We start from the raw sequence: 21,228 nt of genomic DNA on the forward strand, positions 1-21,228 counted from the left end.
TAGGTTTACAGTTGTTCATATAGAAAGTAATACAATAAGTAATAAATAATAAAGAACAATACAAGAATAAACTGTATTTTGCATACTCACAACCGTGCCCCACCCTGTATTTGTCTAAATATATTCATTTTCTTCTAAATGACATGCATAAGAATAATTGTTACACACAATGACAATCCTGAAGAGTGACAAAGTTCTAAATTTCATTTATTCTGTACTACATCTTGCTACAGGATACAATTCTCCTGTAATTCCATTCTTCCTTCATGAAAGAAATGGAATTCTGGTTTCAGCCTTCTAAGTGAGCAGCCCCAAGTTTTATGAGCTTGGCTGTTATTGTTAATATAAAGCAAATTATTATAGTGAAAAAGCAAAACCAGGCTGACAAGCTATTTCTAGTATAACATTTCTAAATCTTCTAGACTAGGTATGTAGATAGATAGAAAGATAGATGATAGATAATAGTCTGTAATATATACCCCCCACAAGCATGTATAGATACCCAGTCATATATGTATGTATGTGTGTATATATATATGTTTTCATCCAAACTTGGAGTTTGAAATCTCTATCAGAAAAATGTATGGTGATATTTACATTAATATTCTATTAGTATTACAACAAAGTAGAGTATTTCTATTTGCTAAGTTTATGCTTTTAAAGTAATGGAAACTGACAGTGATAGAATATTTTACTACGCCTTTCCCTGAGATAAGCTAACTCAAAATATTCCATGGCCAGTTGCAAATTTCCTGAATACTAATCTTTGCTCATATCAGCAATTGATTTTAATTCATCTGGCTGTGGAATTATATTCTGGTGGAGCTCTCTAAAATGCCAGGAGGTTTCTTAGCAGTGCCCTTGATGAGCTATAATCCAGGCTTGTCCTTGGATAGAGTACAAAAAAAAGTCATTATAGTTCTGAAACGAAAATCTTACTGATGAATTTGACATTGAGCAGAGTCAGGTTTTTGTTTCCTAAAAGGTTATGAAGCTGTCTTGATTCCATGTCCAAGTAGTTACTCCTAGACTTGGGAAAAATTCTGAACAAAGTAATTTTTTAAAGAAAAAGCAGCAACATTTGTTGTTCTATTTTTAAAAATCATGTCCTGTTTAAGATGGAATGGAAAGTCAAAATTTGAAGGTAGGCAGCACAAAGGATTGTCAAATATGGGTAGAAAACCTGACTCCATCAGGTAGCAGCTGTGTGACAGGTGGGGGGTGGCTGTGGCATGAGGAGAGAGAGAGAAAAACTAATGTGCTGGAAACTATACCAAGTACTTTACATGTGCTCTCCCAGTTAATCTTCATAATCACCCTAGTAAGAGAAGTATCAATGTTCCCATTTTACAGGTGAAGAAACTAGCTCAGAGACCTATCAATGTGCCTAAGTCTAGTTTACTGGTATATGACTAGTAGGTCTGTCTGACTCCAAAGTCTGTGCTCTTCCTCCTGCACCATGATGTAGGCTGTTCAACTTTTGTTGTATGTAAAATTGGGGGGAAAATTCTAAGTTGACCTTGCCAGTATTAGATATGATAATTTGTATAAATTCTACATAATTCCTGGCACATGGGTCCTTAGTCAATCCCAGAATTTTTCCCTCATCGCCAGCCCTCCAGGTTTAGTGCCCATTAATTAGGTGCCCGGACAGGAATGTGAAGGGTGTGCTCATGTGCGCGTGTGCAAACACAGTGAAAGGGAAAGGAAGACAGGTACCCAGAGGCCTTCTGTGCCCAGAGAGCTTTTACACCGTGTTATGGGATTGACTTTTCTCCTCAGTAGCAAGGGACAGGCTTCAGGCAGTGGCCTCTGAAAGATCGTGCACTGTGTCACTGGCAGTTCATCATATCCCCCAGCAGTGCAGCTGTGATAAGAACCAGATGATCCGAATTTCCTCAGCAAAGCCAGCAGCAAATATCTGGGAAGGCTCATGCCTCAGTATCCATATACTTTGCTCTTCCAGAAAGTACATCAAAAAGCTAATGGACTTTTACAAGATCCCAGGTCCTGCTTAATGTCTGTAAGCTCTCAGGAGCAGGGAATCACAACCCCTACTATGTTTAGTTGGCAGCAGAACCAGTATTCCAAGTTGTTAAAGAAGCCAAGGATATAGATAAGATTTATAGAGACCTGATGTGTGTGTAGGGGAGCAACAAATGGAATCTGCAAATTCATTTCCAAAGCTTGGTCTGTGGACAGGATGTTTCTGTGAATAGATTTCTCCACCTTGCCTGGGCACACCGCAGGGAACACGGTTCTCTCATCACTGCAGGACTTGCCCCTCTCTTTAATTTAGAAGCGTGTGACATCCATTTCATACCGTCACAAGCACAGCTCCAGATGGCTTAGGCTAAATGCTGTCTGTCTGGGTGAGGAAAAAAGCCAGAGACTCAGGTGCCTTCTTGCTGATCTTGAAATAGTAAGAACGATTCCTTGCTTCTTCCCATAACCTATTTTGCTACCTTTGAGGATCTAGTGATGTCTGAAAAACACTTTGCTTGTAATATAACTTCATCTGTTGTGTGATTTCAATTTTACAAAACCTGTCATCCATTTCTTCAGCACCTACTTTCATGCTCATTTAGTTCTATGTAGCTTGACCTCTTGTTACAACATTTGGAAAAATATTTTCCAAGTGCTCTGTATATGTGTGTATGTGTGTGTGAGAGATAGAGGAAATATAACTGGAGTCTTTTTATTGCTAATTTGTCCTTAATTCTACAACCTCTTTCACAAGTCCTTGATAACCTGTCCAGGTGCCAGTGAAAGTGGTTTCTGGATAAAGTGGTTCATAAGAGGTCATTCTAAGGTTAAGTGTCTGCTGGGCAGTGGGGTGCAGGCAAACCATTGCTTCACGTGATTACTCAAAGTGTTTAACTACTTGTAGCTGTCAGGCTTAAAGCTGATCATCTGAGACTTAGTTGCTCCATTTGGCTCTGAAATCAACCACAAAACTATCAGATGAAAACCACGTTTAGATAAGCCAGTAATGGTGAGAAAATGACACCATTCTGGGGTTGATGGATTTAGAGGAGTTCTTTTAATCCTCTTTTAATATTCCTAGGAGGTATTTAAAGATCTGTGGTCACAGTCTTTGGCATACCTCATAGATACCTCAGTTCCAGACCATCTCAATGCAAAAGGTATGGCAATAAAGTGAGTCATAATCTTTTTGCTGGTGGAGAATCTTTTCCTTAATTTGCAAAAATAAAACAAAAACATCTGTGAAGTGCAATAAAGCACAGTGCAATAAAATAAGACATACCTGTATATTGCATGCAATTGTCATTGACTAAGGTATAGAGAGAATCTTACCTGACCGGGAGCAATGGATGGCTGAAACTGGGGAGTTGATTGAAGAGTTTTTAACAAATAGTTGATTTAGAAGTTGTCATCAGTGCTACATTCAAAGATTGTCATGTGGCACTAAAGACCTAAAAAATAGCTACACTCTTTCTAAATTGAATAACTCAAGGATAGTATTCAACTAAATTTTAATAGAATTTTAGAACCAAGACTCAGGCCTTATTTTCTCTCGGTGTTTGTTGGATTTCTGATGTGCTGGCTCAATGAGTTGCCAGGTGTCTATTCTAACCCATCCAATGGCTGTGAAGTAAACTAAGTGCTGCATTAATGTTACCGAATAAGAGGAGGTCCGAGGGAGGGGCAATACAATATTTGGCCCACCTAGGGATGCCCAAAACTGCTATACAACAGGGGCCCCTCCTGAAAACAAAATACTAAAATCTACTGGGCCCTTCTGTCCGCCGCCAATTGGAAAGACATCTCTTAATGCCAGAGATTTGTGAAAAGGAAACAAAATGTTTATTTAATGCTATTCAGGCCTAATGCCACCACTAAAATATCAAAGTCCTTTAGGGTATACACCTACACCCACACAGCGCTCCCCTTCTCCCACTGTCCCAACTCCGGGTACCGTAAATCAGGAAAAGAGCACACGTCTGTGTTGCAGGCCGCTGGCACTGTCAGCTGTGTCACTGTGCAGGCAGGATCTCGAGTTAATCCAAAGTACTGTGGTACCCTCTCATGGTCCACTGGCAAGAGTCCTTTGTACCCAGTCCCAGTCAAAGTCTCTGTTGCTTTTCAGGCCCCGCAGCCAAAGGGGCACCCCAAAGCCGCGTGGGCCTCTTCTACCAAAGCTGCAGAAGTCCTCACTCCACCAAAAGCATGTGGCTTTCTTCTTCACCTGGCTGCAGGGATCTCCACTCTGTCCCGGAGCCAGTCCTTTCCAAGCTCTCACACAGGCCTTCTCGCTCAGGAGTCCCTCGTTACCCTCCTGAGTCCAAACCCTTCTCATTCAGGAGTGCAGCCCCTCGTTACCATCCTGAGTCCAAGCCCTTCTCCCTCACTCCGGAGAGCAGCCCCTAGTTCCCATCTTGAGTGCCCGCCACAACCTTCTCCCTCGGCCCCAAACTTGGCCACTGCTATTTAACATATCTATGAAACCAGTTAAAGGTTATACATATGTTAAATAACCATTCCAGAGGTTAGCTCCAAAACTGTTGCTATGCAAAACAGTTCTCAATGGCCTGGCTCCATTCATCCCTTCCCCCTGGGGGGGGGCGGTGAGGACATCTTATATGTCTCTCCAATATTTCTATACACTTTGAATTCTGGACACCATTCCAAATCTTTTTTTGGGGGGCCCCCCTGGCTGCACCCTGTATCATTAAGACTGGGGTTTATAATGGACTCTTCCCTCAAGTTCAATATCAGTTGCAGTTTCTGATATGCCTCCTGCTGATGAAACATTGGCTTACATACAGAATTTTATGGATACTTTTTGTTCTTGGTCAATTAATAGGTCAGGACCATCACCTTCCCAGACACTGTCACTGGAATTGCCAGGAATGGGGTCTGGGGTGATCGCTTAATCACTGTGTTTTTATAACACCTGTGACTTTGTTTCTGAGCTATTGAGATTAGAATATTACATTTATGTGATGGAAATTAAATAGAGAAACATTGCCTTGGATGTGTTAGAAAACCTTAGAATTTTGGATTCAAAAGTAAGCATCATTGCTTTTAGACAACTCATTTTCCATTTGTTATTTTCTCCTGCCTCAGTTTCTCTTGCTAGATGCAATTAAGGGTTTACACTTTTAAAAAACACTACTGTAGAATGAAGAGGAGTGTGTTCCACCTGGACCAGGCACAAACAATGTTTTTATTGAAGGCCCTCTTAAAAACTGTAATAAACAAATACTTTTAGGTCTTCGATGACCTGAAAGGCATTGCTGAAATGTCTTCCTGGGTTATCGTTGTAAAAATCTGGCACACTTAAAGAGGAAGAAAATCACTTTACTTTCTCTGACATTAACCATAGATTTAGTTAGAATGAATTGTTTGTTCCAGTTTGGAAAATAGGTCCATGACTTGCTTCTGGATAGTGTGCAATCTCTTTCAGAGAAATGTGGGCCTTTGATATGTGTAATGGAGCTGAAAGTTGTAACTTGTGATGAGGTAAGATGTTTAGGCAGTGACATCTCACCTTGGCCATTTTAGTGCCTCTTGAAACAAGGCACATGAAAGATTTCAAGCAACTTTAGCCCAGAGTTTGAAACAATTTGGTTCTCTAGAAAAACAAGATCTCAATTATACATTTCCCCTAAGCGCCTTATCCACAGAGCAGCCAGAGAGAAACCTCCCAAGGATTTGGCCTCTGGTGTTCTTACCTCACATGGAAATGGGGCTCACATGTGAGTGCCTCATGTGGGATGTTTTTTGCAATTGTAGTAATTGGACAGTACCCCTCATCTTGTTCATTTTAATTACTTCACAAATTTTTGCATTTGTGATGTTGGTCTTCATCTCAATCGTATTTATTTTTTTAAGCATTTTATTTATTTATTTTTAGAGAGAGAGGAGGGAGGGAGAAAGAGAGGGAGAGAAACATCAGTGTGTGGTTGCGTTTCATGTGCCCCCAATCAGGGACCTGGCCCAAACACAGGCTTGTACCCTGACCAGCAATGGTGGAATCAAACCAGCAGTGACCCTTTGATTCACAGGCCAGCACTCAATCCGCTGAGCCACACCAGCCAGGGCTCAGTCGTATTTAATGTAATAAAGTGAAGGAAATTGTATTTTACAATGTATGTTTGTCACAAATAGGTACTATGTCAGGCAACTAGTCACTCAGCAGAACCATCTTCCAGTCACGCAGTGCGTGATTGTAAGGGAGTCAGGAGATGGACTATAAACTTTTTTAATATCTGAGGAATGATTTAATGGGTGTATGGAAAAGAGATTTGGTATACTTTGATGGCGAAGAGCTTTTCTTTTTGTCCAACTATTTAATTAAGCTCCAGAAACAGAGTGCCCCACATTGCCATGATTAGAGATTGATTTTATAAATCTTAAAAACTCAATAAATACTTCCTTTACAAAGGACAGACTTTGCAATAACCAATGTATTTCTGTTACCAATTCAATGCCACCCCAGCTTACTGGCAGGTCTTGTTACCAGGCCAGCCAATGTGCCAGGTTCCTGGGAGGTTCTGCTGCGGGAAAGCCAGTGTTCGCAGGGAGGTGATGCCTTGAGAGTTGAGTCTCAACTGAACTCAGCAGGGAGAAAAAAACACTTGCACCTTCCCACTACATCTCCTGGAACCTATCAAAGCCCATATATGTTTATAAATTATGTTAATAAGGAACCCACTGAACGGGATAGCATATATATTTGCCAACGATACATCTAATAAGGGGTTAATTTCCAAAATATATTAAAAAATTTATACAATTCAACACCAGGAAGACAAACATTCCAGTTAAAAAATGAGCAAAGGACCTGAATACACATTTTTCCATAGGGGACATATAGATGGCCCATAGACATATGGAAAGATACTCAATGTCACTAATCATCAGAGAGATGCAAATAAAAAACAAAATGAAGTATCACCTCACACCTGCCATGAAGGCTATCATCAGTAAATCAACAAACAACAAATGCTGGTGAGCATGTGGACAAAAGGGAACTGAGAGCACTGTTAGTAGGAATGCAGACTGCTGCAGCCACTGTGGAGTTTCCTCAAAGTTTTTAAAATGAAATGGCCTTCAACCCAGTGATCCCACTTCTGGGAATATATCCTAAAAATTCAGAAACACCAATTTGAAAGAATGTATGCACCCCTATGTTCATTGCAACAGTATTTACAATAGCCAAGATCTGGAAACAGCCTAAGAGTTTATCAGTAGATGAGTGGATTAAAAAAAGCTGTGGGGCATTTACACAAAGGAATATCACCTGGCCATGAAAAGGGGGGCAATCTTACCATTTGCAACATCAGGATAGACCTGAAAATTATTATGCTAAATGAAATAAGCCAATCCAAGAAAGGTATATGCCATATGATCTCACTTATATGTGGAATCTAATGAAAAAAATAAGTTGACAAAATAGAAACAGGGGCATAGACACATGGAACAGTCTAATAGCTGTTAGAAGGGGTGAGAGAAGGCTTGGGTGAAAGGAAATGAAGGGGTTAGTGAAAGATCATATATGCATAACCCATAGATACAGACAACAGTGGGGTTATGGCCAGAGGGAAGGGGCTGGGCGCTGGGTGGAAGTGGGCAAAGAGGAGGAAAATGGGGACATCTGTAATAGTGTCAACAATAAAAATAAAGTTAAAAAATAAGTAGTTAAATAATGTTAATAATAACTATAGCCACTGCTTACAAAGTGTTTATTATTTAGTCCCTATGAGCTTTTTAAAATGTATGTATTTACTTTTTTATGGTAGTATAGTATGCATAACATTAAATTTACCATTCTAATCACTTGTGTATAGTTCAGTGGCATTAAGTACATTCACACTATTGTGCAACCACCAAGCCCTTCTATCTCCAGCATTGGCTTCTGTTGGGAACCGCCCTGCCTGGTTGCAGGGATTGTAACTGCCTCCCATGGCTGAGTGAGTGAGTGGCCTCCATAATGTGAGCCACAGAAGACAGAGCTTGTCTCTGGCAGCAAGCACTGCTTCTGCTTCTTCCCCTGTCCCCAAAGTACAGTTGATGTCCATGGCAGGTATGACCCCTCAGAGAGGAGCAACCTAGGCCAGACATGATCCCTTGGGAGGCCATCATAGAAGGACTCAGGCTGCAACAAAGAGGGAGAGATGGACCCTCGTCCCCCCTGGCTATTGTGACACAGCCCGAGTCCCCATTTCCATCTGGGTGAAGTGCTCCCTGGCTCTAATCCACTTAAGCCTGAAAACTTATGATGGGGAAGGTAGTGCAGCCCTGTGCTAGAAAGGATGGCTATTGGGGTAGATCAGGCATAAGAAAGAATATCTAAAAACCCTGTGAAACCTGCTTTGTTTAGAATGCTTTCATTTAAATGATAAGGGTCCAAGCAAGAAGTTTGTTCCTCAAAGTTTTATGGCTCCTTAGCTATCTGACCCTGACTGAGAATAAACCCTCATAGTTCCTTGAATGCTATCTATTGTTTGATCTTTACCTGTATTCTTGCGCAAATGAGCACAATAAAAGCCCCTTGAGTGGTGGTGGTGGTGGGGAGGGGGGGCTCTTGGCCCTTCCTTTTTGAGGGATCGGCCACCTTTTCTCCCCAAGCAGATCATGTCTTAGTAATGTTTACTTTCATCCCTGGCACACAGGGGTACTTGCGAAGAAAGTCACCCCCACAATTTTCATCTTCTCAAACTGGAACTCTGTGTATCCGTCCCCTTTCCTCCCTTTTTCCAGCCCCTAGCAACCACCATTCTACTTCCTGTCTTTGAATTTGACTGCTCTGTGTACCTCATACAACTGGAATCATACAGTCTTTGCCCTTTTGTGTCAGGGTTACTTCCCTTAGCATAATGTCCTCCAAACTTCAGTCATGTGTAAGAATTTTCTTCCCTTTAAGGCTGAATAATATTCTTTTATATGTATATACCACAATTTGTTTATTCCTTTACCCACCCATGTACATTTGGGTTGTTTACATCTTACGCGCTTTTTATATATTAACTAGTTTAATTCTCACAATGTCATGGTGATGTTGGCGTCTTTATTATCCCCATTTCATTTTTTTTTTAAAAAACCCTGAATTGTAAAGAGATCTCAGCTAGGGCACTCTGGAGTCAATATTCCACCCCAGGCTGAGTAGGCCCACACTCCCTGCTCTCAACCACTATCTATCCCACTGCCCTTTCAGATGACTGAAGAATCTCAATACAGCATGCACCAATTAGCCAACCTTGATACAGCACTCTGAGGCCAGGTTTCTGACTTAATTTGTACCAGTTTTAAAACTTCCAAGAATTCATCAGTTTGACAACTGATTTATAAAGCCCAATAGCAATTGATTTATAAAAAATCTATTGGCCCCGGCTGGTGTGGATCAGTGAATTGAGTGCTGGCCTGCAAACCAAAGGGTTGCCACTTTGATTCCCAGTCAGGGCACATGCCTGGGTTGCAGGCCAGGTCCTTAGCAGGGCTCACTCAAGAAGCAACAATACATTGAAGTTTCTTCCTCTTCCCTCCCTTCCCCTCTCTCTAAAAATAAATAAATAAAAATCTTTAAAAATTTTTAAAAGAACCTATTAGTGCAAAATAAATAGTTTTCTGGGGACAAGAGTGTGTAATTTTCTCTTCCAGAGGTCCCTCCTGCTTGAATGATGTGACCCTAAGTATGACTATGTTGGGCATGAGAAAGTAATTTAAAATGCCAGTAAGAGCTACTGTTTGTGAGCCTTCTATATGCTGGTGACTTGCCTTACGTCGCTGCAAGTTTTCTCATGTTTTGGGAGAGGCTGCCCTTCTGTGGCTCCCTGTCCCATGCCTTCCCAGTACCCCACATCGCCTATGCTCTTTCTTTAGGGGAAAAACTGAACATGAAATTGTCATACTGCCTAACATGCACATTTTCTTAATGGTTTATTTTTTACAAACATTATTAGTTTTGGAATTTTACTACTTGTCATATGTATGTCTTTGATTGGCATGAGAAGATACCACCTTTAATCTTTAGATTATCACATTTGGCTCATTCGGTAAAATAATTTAGCCACAATTTACATCAGCTATTTGTGGAACTATTGCTATGGATGAATTGTGTCCCCCTTTCCCCACCTCATTCATACGATGAAGTCCGAATTCTCAATATGATAATATTTGGAGATGGAGCCTTTGAGAGGTCATTTGGTTTAGATGAGGTCATGAGGCTGGGGCCCTTGTGATGGGATTAGTGCCCTTATCAGAAGAGACATCAGCGTTTGCTCCCCCTCTTTCCTGCTATCTCAAAGTAGAGATCATGTGAGCACAGTGAGAAGGCAGCCATCTGCAGCCCCAGGGGAGAGCTCTCACCAGGGACTAACCACGATGGCACCTGAATCTTAAACTTTTAGCACTGAGAACTGTGAGAAAATTAATTTCTGTTGTTTTTAAGCTACAAGTCTGGTATTTGTTATTATAGCCTAGCAGACAAGTATAACTATATAAATACATATATGACATATTCTCAATTTATAATAACATAGTACTTATAGATAATATTTATTATTGTGTTACTCTGGAACCAGTCCTAGACCAAGTGCATTTAGCTAATCCTCCTATATGGTGTGTATATATGTGTATGCATGTGAGGTAGTGTATTTATAACATTATCTCCATTTTATAGAAAGAGAAATTGAAGTGTAAGGAAATATTAAGGTAATTGTTCAAGGACACATAGTAACAAACAGATTCCATACCCAAGCCAGATAGTTTCTAATTCTAAAGCCTGTTCTTTTAACTATGGCACAAAGTTTTTCTTCGTCTCTTCCATGTGAGAAGTGTGAGGCCTGTACGCAACAACTTTCCTCACAGCAGACACAGTTTTCACTACAAAACCTGTCGATGAAAAGTATGTCAATCTGTGTAAACTCAGTATCTACTAAAGTTACTTCAGGCAGTTATTCTAATGAACAAACCTGAAAACTGGGAACGATGTTGCTTCATTAAAAAAATTATCAATTGTGCCCTGGCTGGGGGGGCTTATTTTGTTGGAACGTTGTCCCATACACCAAAAGGTTATGGGGTTCTTTTCCCAGTCAGGGCACATACTTAGGTTATAAGTTCAGTCCCCATTTGGGGACAGGCGCAGGAGGCAACTGATTAATGTTTTACTCTCACATTGATATTTCTCTCCTTTACTCTCTCTCTTTCTCTCAAATCAATACACATATCCTCAGGTGGTGATTAAAAATATTGTCAGTTCAATAAACTATTGTTCTAGAAAACCATGCTGGTATGCACATGTCAATTTTAACAGAAAAAAAAGACATCTCTGAGAGCAGCTTCTTCCTTCACAGAGATAAAGAGTAGACTCCTAAACTGGGAAAAATAGTGATTTTATTGCAATTTCCTTTCCACCAACCCAGATTCCTATTTTGGGTCCCCTTCCCATTTGCTCCACAGTGCAATCCCTTACCACCATCAGTCGTGGCCCAGAGTCCTTGAGCTTAAATATTCTTCTCCCCACACATGCATACATTATTAAATTAGAAGGAATCCAATGAGTACTTTCATTCCCCCAAAGCCCACCATGTACAAACATACAGGCCATCGACAACTTAGGACATGTGTTTCAAGGTTCTCTGGGAACGTGATACTGACCATCCTCTTGTTTCTCCCAGAGCTCCAGGACAACGCGCTCTGAGGAGGACAGGGACAGCCTGTGGGATGCCTGGGGCCCATGGAGTGAGTGTTCACGCACCTGTGGTGGAGGGGCCTCCTACTCACTAAGGCGCTGTCTCAGCAGCAGGTAAGTCCTACCAGGGGCTTTTGTAAGACCCACACATAGCATGTTCAAGACCTGCTCTCGTAGTTGGGACTATGCAGAGCATTGTCTTGCATACAAATCTAGATGAAGGGAAGAAAGGAAGGTATAAATAATTAAATATGTGCATCTCCAGATAGGTATTTTATGCTCTTATATAATAAGCAATATTGAATTTATCCCTTTTACCAAGCAAATTTTGTTATGTTTTCACATTAGCACTGAAAGGAGAACTTATTAATAAAAATGAATCTAGTAGCCTTAGCCCCATAACACACCTTTTGCAGTGTCTTAACAATTATGATGACAATAACAATAATATGAGCATTAATAGCATATTGTTTACATTGAATTCCAGTGTTACCGAGACCTTTGCAAATGATTGGTATATTGGTTTCATTTTTCAGCTGTCATAATGGCCAGAAGGCCCCTAAGGCCATTTATTTTAATGACAGATGAATTCTGACTATAAGATTTTGAAGAGTAGACATGGATTGGGAATCAGTACATGAACAGTAAGAGTAATGATGAAGGTGGAAGAGTGGTTAATGGTTTCTAAGTTGAAGAGAAAGGCCTGAGGTGTCAGAATGGAAATTCTCTACTAACAATAATAATTCTTAACAACTTCTTCAGTTGTGTGATCTATGACTAGATTTTTCTCAAAACTGAAAAAAATTAAGTACCTGGGTAATACTTTTTGTTTTTTTAATATATCTTATTGATTATACTATTATAGTTGTCCCATTTTTTTCTTCCCTTGATCCCCCTCTGACCTGTACCCCAACTCCCACCAGCATCCCCCTATGTTAGTTCATGTCCATGGGTCGTATATATAAGTTCTTTGGCTTCTCCATTTCCCATACTATTCTTAGCCTCCCCCTGTCTGTTTTATACCTACCATTTATGTTTTTATTCCCTGTATTTTTCCTCCTTCTCCTCCCCCTCCCACTGATGACCCTCCATGTTATCTCCATTTCTGTGATTCTCTTCCTATTCTAGTTGTTCGCTTAGTTCATTTTTGTTTCTGTTTTTTTTTAGGTTCAGTTGTTGATAGTTTTGAGTTTGTTGTCATTTTACTGTTCATATTTTTATCTTTTTCTTAGATAAGTTCCTTTAACATTTCATATAATAAGGGCTTGGTGATGAGGAACTCCTTTAACTTTACTTTATCTGAGAAGCACTTTATCTGCCCTTCCATTCTAAATGAAAGTTCTGCTGGATAGAGCCATGTTGGATGCAGGTCCTTGCCTTTCATGACTTTGAATACTTCTTTCTAGCCTCTTCTTGCCTGCAAGATTTCTTTTGAGAAATCAGCTGACACTCTGATGGGAACTCCTTTGTAGGTGACTGTCTCCTTATCTCTTGCTGCTTTTAAGATTCTCACCTTATCTTTTATCTTGTGAAATATAATTATGATGTGCCTCAGTGTGTGCTTCCTTGGATCCAACTTGTTTGGGACTCTCTGAGCTTCCTGGACTTCCTGGAAGTCTGTTTCCCTTTGCCCGATTAGGGAAGTTCTCCCTCATTATGTTTTCAAATGAGTTTTCAATTTCTTGCTGTTCCTCCTCTTTTTCTGGCACTCTTATGATTCAGATGTTGGAATGTTTAAAGTTGTCCCAGAGGTTCCCAAGCCTTTCTTAATTTATTTGAATTCTTGTTTCTTCATTCTGTTCTGGTTGAATGTTTATTTCTTCCTTCTGGTCCAGACCATTGATTTAAGTCTTGGTTTCCTTCTTGTCACTGTTGGTTCTCTGTACATTTTCTTTATTTTACTTTTCATAGCCCTCACTTTTTCCTCTACTTTGCAACCATACTCAACTATTTCTGTGAGCATCCTGATTACCAGTGTTTTGAACTGTGCATCTGATAGGTTGGCTATCTCTTTGTCACTTAGTTGGTTTTTTTCTGGAGTTTTGATCTGTTCTCTCATTTGGGCCATTTTTTTGTCTTGGTGCACCTGTTATGTAGTAAGGGGTGGAGCCTTAAGTGTTCACTAGGAAAAGGCCACCCAGGTCACTGTGTTGTGGTGCTGTATGTGGAGGAGGGGTCAGAGAGGTAACAATGCCACTTGGTCAGCTCTTAGTTGGCTTTCAGTCACTTCCCTAACACCCATGAGTAAATTGGGCCTTTCTGGTGGTGATTTCCAGGTGGGTGGGTTTGTGTCTGTTCTAGGACCCTGTGGATCTCTCTAATGAACTCTCCTGTGAGTCTGGAAGTTTCTCCTGCTGCCTCAACACCCACAGGATTTTTTAATCACAGGTTTTGAGGTTTTATTTCCTCATACTGGAACCCTGGGTTGTGTGGTCTATGTTGCTTCCCAGTAGTTCCTCTTGGTTTATCCACATGCAAATATGGGACTGCCCAGTCTGCCAGCCACTGCCTCACCTGGTCCTCCGGCTGCCATCTTGCCTACCCTGGTCCTCCAGCTACCACCTTGCTGGGAATCCTCTCTACCCCTCCTACAAGTCTGGGTAAATGTTTCTTCTTTAATTCCTTGGTTGTTGGACTTTAGATTTTCTGGCAGGTCTGGCTATTTTCTGTTTTTAAATTTGTTGTTGTCCTTCTTTTGGTTGTGCAAAGAGGCAAAGTATAACTACCTATGCCTCCATCTTGGCTGGAAGTCCCTGAGTAATATTTTTAATAAAAGATTTTATTTGACTTTGCAAATAAAAGGTTTGGTCAAAATTATTACATATTATAAAACATGAAAAGAAAGAAGGAAATAAGATATACCTCTGATTCTTATGAACTTTTCATAAAGAGCAGAAGGTGGTGAGATGTACATTCACGAAAATGTCAACTTATTCTAATATAAGTGACTATTTCTTGAAATAAGAGTTTGAATCTTAGGCCTTCTGTATCTCCAGACCTGCACAGAGTCTGACAGATACTAGGAGCTCCATAGATGTTTCTTCACTGAATCCATTGATAACTACAGACCATTCTGGTTCCAGACACAGGTCTCAGTGGAATGGCATATCCTGGTGAAAATGGCCAGAGGGCATATCTTACAAGAAACCAGAGTGATTCTGGTATTTAGCTATTGCAGTGTTTGGTCTGCACTGAGGATGCATCTATAGGATTGTATTCAAGTTTGTTTATCATCTTTGAAAGCTAGCTTCATTATCAAACCAGATCCCTGAGCAAATAAGATAGAATAGGCCTTTCATTTTTATGTTTCACCTGTTTTCTTAACTTGAACATCACAAACTTTCTAAATCTGCATTACATGATGCTACATGGTGATAGCACTCTGAGGCATAACTGATAATAAACATACATCAGTAAAGCCAAAATGTACAAAACTGGAATGTTCCTATTATGCAGTTTTCTTAAATTAGCATGCTTGAGTGTTCTTTAGGGATGAGCCAAAACATGTGTCTCACAAAACTAGTAAGAAATGCATGGGAACCTTGAATGTTACATTGTGAGAAACTTTTATTGAGTGAGAGACTGAGAAGCCACTTAAGGAATAAATTAATATTACAAGTAAAATTCTGTCATTCAGCATTTTACCAAATATTGATGTTGTGTGAAATTTAAAAATACCATTTTTGTGACATGGCAAATTAAGGTTCCAGTTGTTAAGATTTTATTACAATACTACAGAAGATATCAGTTTTTACCTACTTATAATGAATTGCTGAATAGTATATAAATTTAAAAGTGTAAATGTATAGAATAAATGTCCCTGATCAACTTTCTAATACATTTAGTATACACATACTGTGCTGTAAATAAAGCTAAAAGATGGGGAGAGGGGTCGACCACCCATTTCTTTAGGGACTTGATGAAAGAAGGAAGCCTCCCAAAAGAGGGCATTTCCAAATCCAATGAGAACATAAAGAAGAATTAAAACAACAGACTGAGCCCTGGCCAGGTGGCTTAGTTGGTTGGAGCATCATCCTTTATACCGGAAAGTTGTGGGTTCAATCCTGGTCATCAGGTAACATACCTGAGTTGGGAGTTCAATCCCCAGTCAGGGCACATGGGGAGGTGACTGATCCATTGATGTTTCTCTCTCTCCCTCTTTCTCTCTTCCCCCACTTCCCTTCCTGTCTCTCTAAAAATCAATACACACATCCTCTGGTGAGGATTAAAAAAAAGAACAGACTGAATAGCTGAACTGAAATACCATATTTTTCCATGTATAATGCACACCCACATTTTTGTGCACATTATACACAGGATTAATACTCATGTACAATGCACATCCTAATTTTTTCCCTCAAAAATTTGGGCAAAAGCATGCATTATACATGGCAAAATATGGTATGTGTCATTTGCCTCAAGAGAACCAGAATAATACAGCTAAGCATACATTGACCTCACAATACTACCCCTATTGAAGAATGGTGCCAAAACATTCTGGGACACAGATTAATAATCCTGTCATGATTTTGGAAGAATCTACATTAGCCAAAGTAAGTCACTTGGCCAACCCTAGAGTCAAAGCAGGAAAGCAAAATTGTTACATGGAAAAGCATGCCATGTAGGGAGGGTGAAGAACTGGCATCATTTTCTGCAAATTACCATCAGTGGTCTTCTATGACTTTCTTATATTTTTTTAATGACTAATGAACTTAATGGGTTCCCCCTCATCTATGAACTGCAGATTTTGGTATCTGAATTCAATTCAGTCACCTTATACTCTTGGGAACGATCAGAGGCTATGAATGTGTATGTTCTTAGTACCCCATGGGTGACCAGGATGTATGTGTGGTAGTCTAATAGCAAGCATTCAAATTCAGCCCAAATATACCCCATTAACCTGCTGAATGAACCTGCCAGACTAATTTCTTAGTCCTGGTCATATGCTGTCTTAGGTAACATTTAGGTCTGATATATTTTTAAGTATATTAGCTAATAATTATTTTATTTCCAACATGATAGAACAGTACAGAGAGCTGAAATGCCCAAATTTGATTGAAGAGATAATGACTCAACTTCTGGAGTTAGTTGTTTCCTGATTGATCAGGAGCTTGTAAGGAGGCTTGGTTAACCTGAGTGGAGAACATCTTTTCTGACTGATTGTTTGATGGATACAGAGATCGACAAACAGTAGGGGCAAAGCAAAGTGAAATTACAGACAAGCATTAGATGTTAAATCCTTCACTCTCAGCAGGCAGTGCTGGGTGCTGGGGAAAACACGCTGATACAAGGAGTTACTGAGCAGAGCTCTTTCCTTGGCTTCTCCCCCTCTTTTTTTTTCTGAGGTTCACAGAAAGTAAGCAGTGCTTGATTTTCTGTTTCTGGTATTAGAGCATTGATAATTGTCTTTACCTACAATCTTGGTTTGAGCACTGAAGGAAGGCATTGTACAAATTTTTTTTCTATAATGTTTACTAACTTCTGTAACATTATATTTTATTGCATAACTCTGCTAATGCAACTATGGGTAATCTATCACTAAGTGGTACGTAATGTCTGCTTTTATTTTTTCCCAAATAGAAAACAGACTACACCTACTTGTACTTTATGATGGTTCCTTATTTCAAGTGAATTAAGTAATGTACCCACTACCTGAAAAACTGCTTCTTCTTTTTCCAGCTCTTCACCTTTGCCACTAAATATTCTAAAATAACAGTTTTAGCAAATTAATATTTCTAGTTAACCTATCTAGTGTATGTTTTTTAGTGGGAACCATCCTTTTCCAACCTAAATTACTTAAGAATATTTTAAAACATTTGATACTAAAGATCTGTCTCTGAGAGCTCTAGGTTTGTCTCCAACAGCTAATTTATTTTTGCCCATAAGAAGTTCCAGATGCATAAGGCACTTAAGAGCAGTGTGCTTTAATGTGACATATGCCCCCATTATAGGGCTATGCCAAGACCAAGGTCAAAAGGAAAAACTGCCCCTTATCTGAAATGGCAACTGGTCAGACCTCCAGAGGCTCTTAAATGTGATGTCAGACATAGCATTGGTGGCTGAAGAAGATTTTCTATTTTCTGAAATGCCTAGTTAATCTGCAGGTTAGTTAATAGTATAGATTAATAGATTCGTTAGTACATTTAAAATATAAGTATTTTATTAAATCCCAATGGATTAAATGAAGGGCTTGTCAAGTTTATATATATCCAAATAGCAAAAAACAACCTACCTAGACAAAAATAAAAGCACTTTTATAAAGTTAATACATTTTGAATTAAGTAAAATTTTTTGAGTTGAATTATTAGATAAACAAAGATAAACTCGGCATACTATGAAGGTACCTTAATAAAGTAAGATTATGATATTATTCCAAAGGGATATGACTGCCACAGTGGCATTGATATAAACACAGAAAAATTAAAATTACCGTAAGGAGTTTCATCTCACAGGAGTAAGGAAGATTATTTTAGCCATCTCATTTCATAATAATTGACCTAAGGGAAAGTGAGCTATAATCTCTGATTTTTTTTATTGCACATAATTTTTCTCCCATAAAAATATTGATACTTAACATTAATATAAGCTTTGGTTAGCAATTAATTTCTATACCATATAATAACAAATACCAAAAGAAAAATTAATTTTAAGATTTAGCTTATTAAAGAAACATTTTTTTCTTTTAGAATTATCTCATCTCTATCATAACATCTAATTAAGGCTCACAGAACTTGTTTTAAGACATTTTAGAACTTTCAGTTCAAGTGAGCCCCAAAGCAAGATTTATCTGTTTTTCTTCATCTGGTATTGCATGTTATCAGCCTTGTTTTCCTTGGAGATGTTTGAGTTTTTGTTTAAAGGAAAGATATACAAGTTTAGAGTGGGTCTGACTACTCATGCCTTTTATATGAGGTGGTCTTTTCATTGTGTTAAAGGAGAGTTCACATTTTGGGATTTATGTTTGAGAGTTTGCGGTTGCCTTCCTTTTACTTTTTGGGTCAAAGCCTAGACTAAATGTATTACAGGGACTTCTAATATTCCAGGTCATATATCTTAGAGGAATGTTTTGTTCCAAGATCTAATCTCCTTTCAAGGAGAAGAATTCACGAAGGCCAGTGACTGAATGTTTGGGACCAGTTTATGGCTTGGTTTATCCAATGAACCTGTGTGTTGGAATGAAAGATGGTTAAAAAATATGTTTGGTGTCCATAATCTTTAGTGGCCACATTGGGAATTTGTAACTCTTGGCTGTATTTTTCTGTTTACTTAAAAATTCCTTGTTTGGTTAGTTCAGTTGCCTTTCTGAAGTTTTTATTTCTCCAAATATTTTTTTCATTTTACTGCTTATTGAGATATCTTGGAAGTGTAAAAGTTATATATAGGGCATATAATTTGATGTTTTGATATGTGTGTACATTGTGAAAAGATCACCACAATCAAGCTAAATAATTTATCATCTCTTCATAGTTTCTGTGTGTGAGTGTGTAATGAAAAGATTTAATTTAAAATCTGTTTTCTTAGCAAATTTCAAGTATACAATAGTGTTGTTAACTATTGTCACTAGGCTATATATTAGATATCCAAAACTCTTTCATCTTGCACAACTGGAACTTGGTACCCTTTCACCAGCATCTCCTCATTTCCGCTCTCCTCTGCTCCTGGTAAACCACCATTCCACTTTCTGCTTCTATGAATTTCACAATTTTAGATTCTTCATACAAGTGAGATTATGCTGCATTTGTCTTTTTGTGTCTGGCTTATTTCATTTAGTGTAATGTTCTCCAGGTTCCTCCATGTTATCACACATGGCAGTATTTTCTTTTTTGTTAAGACTAAATAATATTCCATCTTTCTCTGTCTCTCCCCCTCTTCCCCTCCCACACCAACTATTCTTTATTCACTCATTTGTTGTCAGGGTGCATTTATGTTGTTTCCATGTCTTGGCAATAATGAATAATGCTGTAGTGAAGTTACTGGATTGTGTAGTTTTTAGTTTGGGGCAGGGGAACTTTAATACTCTTTTCCATATGGCTTTACAAATTTATATTTCCACCCACAGTGTGTAAAGTTTCACTTTTCTCACTATTGCTAGTTAATTAGTTTCACATTATCACTAACAAGTTGCCTTTGGTCTTTTTTACAGTAGCCATTCTAACGGGCATGAGCTGATATCTCATTGTGGTTTTGATTTGCATTTCCCTGATGCTTAGTGATGTTGTGCACTTTCCATGTGCATGTTGGCCCTCTGTATGTCACATTTGGGAAATATCTAGTCAGGTCCGTAGCCTTTTTTAATTGGAATATTTGAGTTTCCAACCATTGAAAACCCAACCATTGAGTTGTAGGAGTTTCTTTTATATTTTGGATATTAAGCCCTTATCAGATTGTATGGCTTGCAAATATATTCTTCCATTGTATAGGTTGTCTTTTCACTCTGCAAATGTTTCCTGTTGTACTTTTGCTGCCTGTGCTTTTAGTGTAATCACCAAAAGAAAATCATTGCCAAGACCAACACCAAGAAGTTTTTTCCACGTTTTCTTCTGGTAGTTTCACAGCTTGAGCTCTTCCATTTAATCTTTATTTTTATTTTTATTTTTATCATGACACTGTTAGAGATGTCCCCATTTTCCCCCATTTGCCCACCTCCTCCCAGCCCCCACCCTGCTTCCCTCTGGCTATCACCACACTATTGTCCATGGGTTATACAGATGTTCCTTGGCTAACCTCTTTTCCTTCTTTCATTCTGTACCCCTACCCCTCTGACAGCTGTCAGTCTGTTCCATGTATCCATGCCTCTGTTTCTATTTTGTTCATTAGATTCCACATATAAGTGAGATCATATGATATTTTTCTTCCTCGGACTGTCTTGTTTCACTTAGAATAATAATCTCCAGGTCTACCCTATCTGTTGCAAAAGGTAAAAGTTCCTTCTTTTTTTATAGCCATGTATTATTCCATTGTCTAAATGTACCACAGCTTTTTTATCCATTCATCTACTGATGGACACTTAGGCTGTTTCCACATCTTGGTTATTGTAAATAATGCTGCTATGAACATATATATTCTTTCTGATTAGTGTTTTGGGATTGTTAGGATATAGTCCCAGATGGATTACTAGGTAAAAAAAAACAGTTGTTTTTTTTCTTTTATTTTTATATTTTTATTTATTTTTTATTTTTTTAAATTTATTTATTTTTTTAAATTGATTATGCTGTTACAGTTGTTCTATTCCCCTCTTCATTCCCCTCCACCCTGCCCCCCAACCCCACCATTACCCCCCTTTAGTTTATGTCCATGTGTCTCAAGTCCTTTAGGTTCTATATTTCCCATGCTATTCTTGCCCCCCCATCTATTTTCTATCTACTGTCTATGCTACTTATTTTCTGTACCTTCTCCCCCCATCTCCTCCTCCCACTCCCCTATTGCTAACTCTCCTTGAGATCTTCATTTCTATATTTCCACTCCTGATCTAGCTGTTCTTTTAGTTTGCTTTCATTTTAGGTGTGGTTGTTAATAACTGTGAGCTTGTTGTTCTTTCACTGTTCATGTTTCTTTAACTTCTTTTTCTT

At 38.9% G+C, this 21,228-nt stretch overlaps 1 protein-coding gene across 1 annotated transcript in view; it reads left to right on the forward strand.

Moving 5' to 3' along the window:
* ADAMTSL1 (ADAMTS like 1) overlaps positions 1 to 21,228 on the forward strand; it is a 948,619-nt gene that overhangs the window by 522,047 nt on the left and 405,344 nt on the right. The window contains exon 3 of the mRNA XM_053656510.1: positions 11,646 to 11,773. Coding sequence (XP_053512485.1) covers positions 11,646 to 11,773 — 128 coding nt within the window. The remainder of the gene's footprint in view (positions 1 to 11,645; positions 11,774 to 21,228) is intronic.

This window comes from Artibeus jamaicensis, unplaced genomic scaffold, assembly GCF_021234435.1.
Source record: "Artibeus jamaicensis isolate MK-2021 breed Jamaican fruit bat unplaced genomic scaffold, CSHL_Jam_final scaffold_1964, whole genome shotgun sequence".
In the NCBI taxonomy this organism is placed as follows: Eukaryota; Metazoa; Chordata; class Mammalia; order Chiroptera; family Phyllostomidae; genus Artibeus; species Artibeus jamaicensis.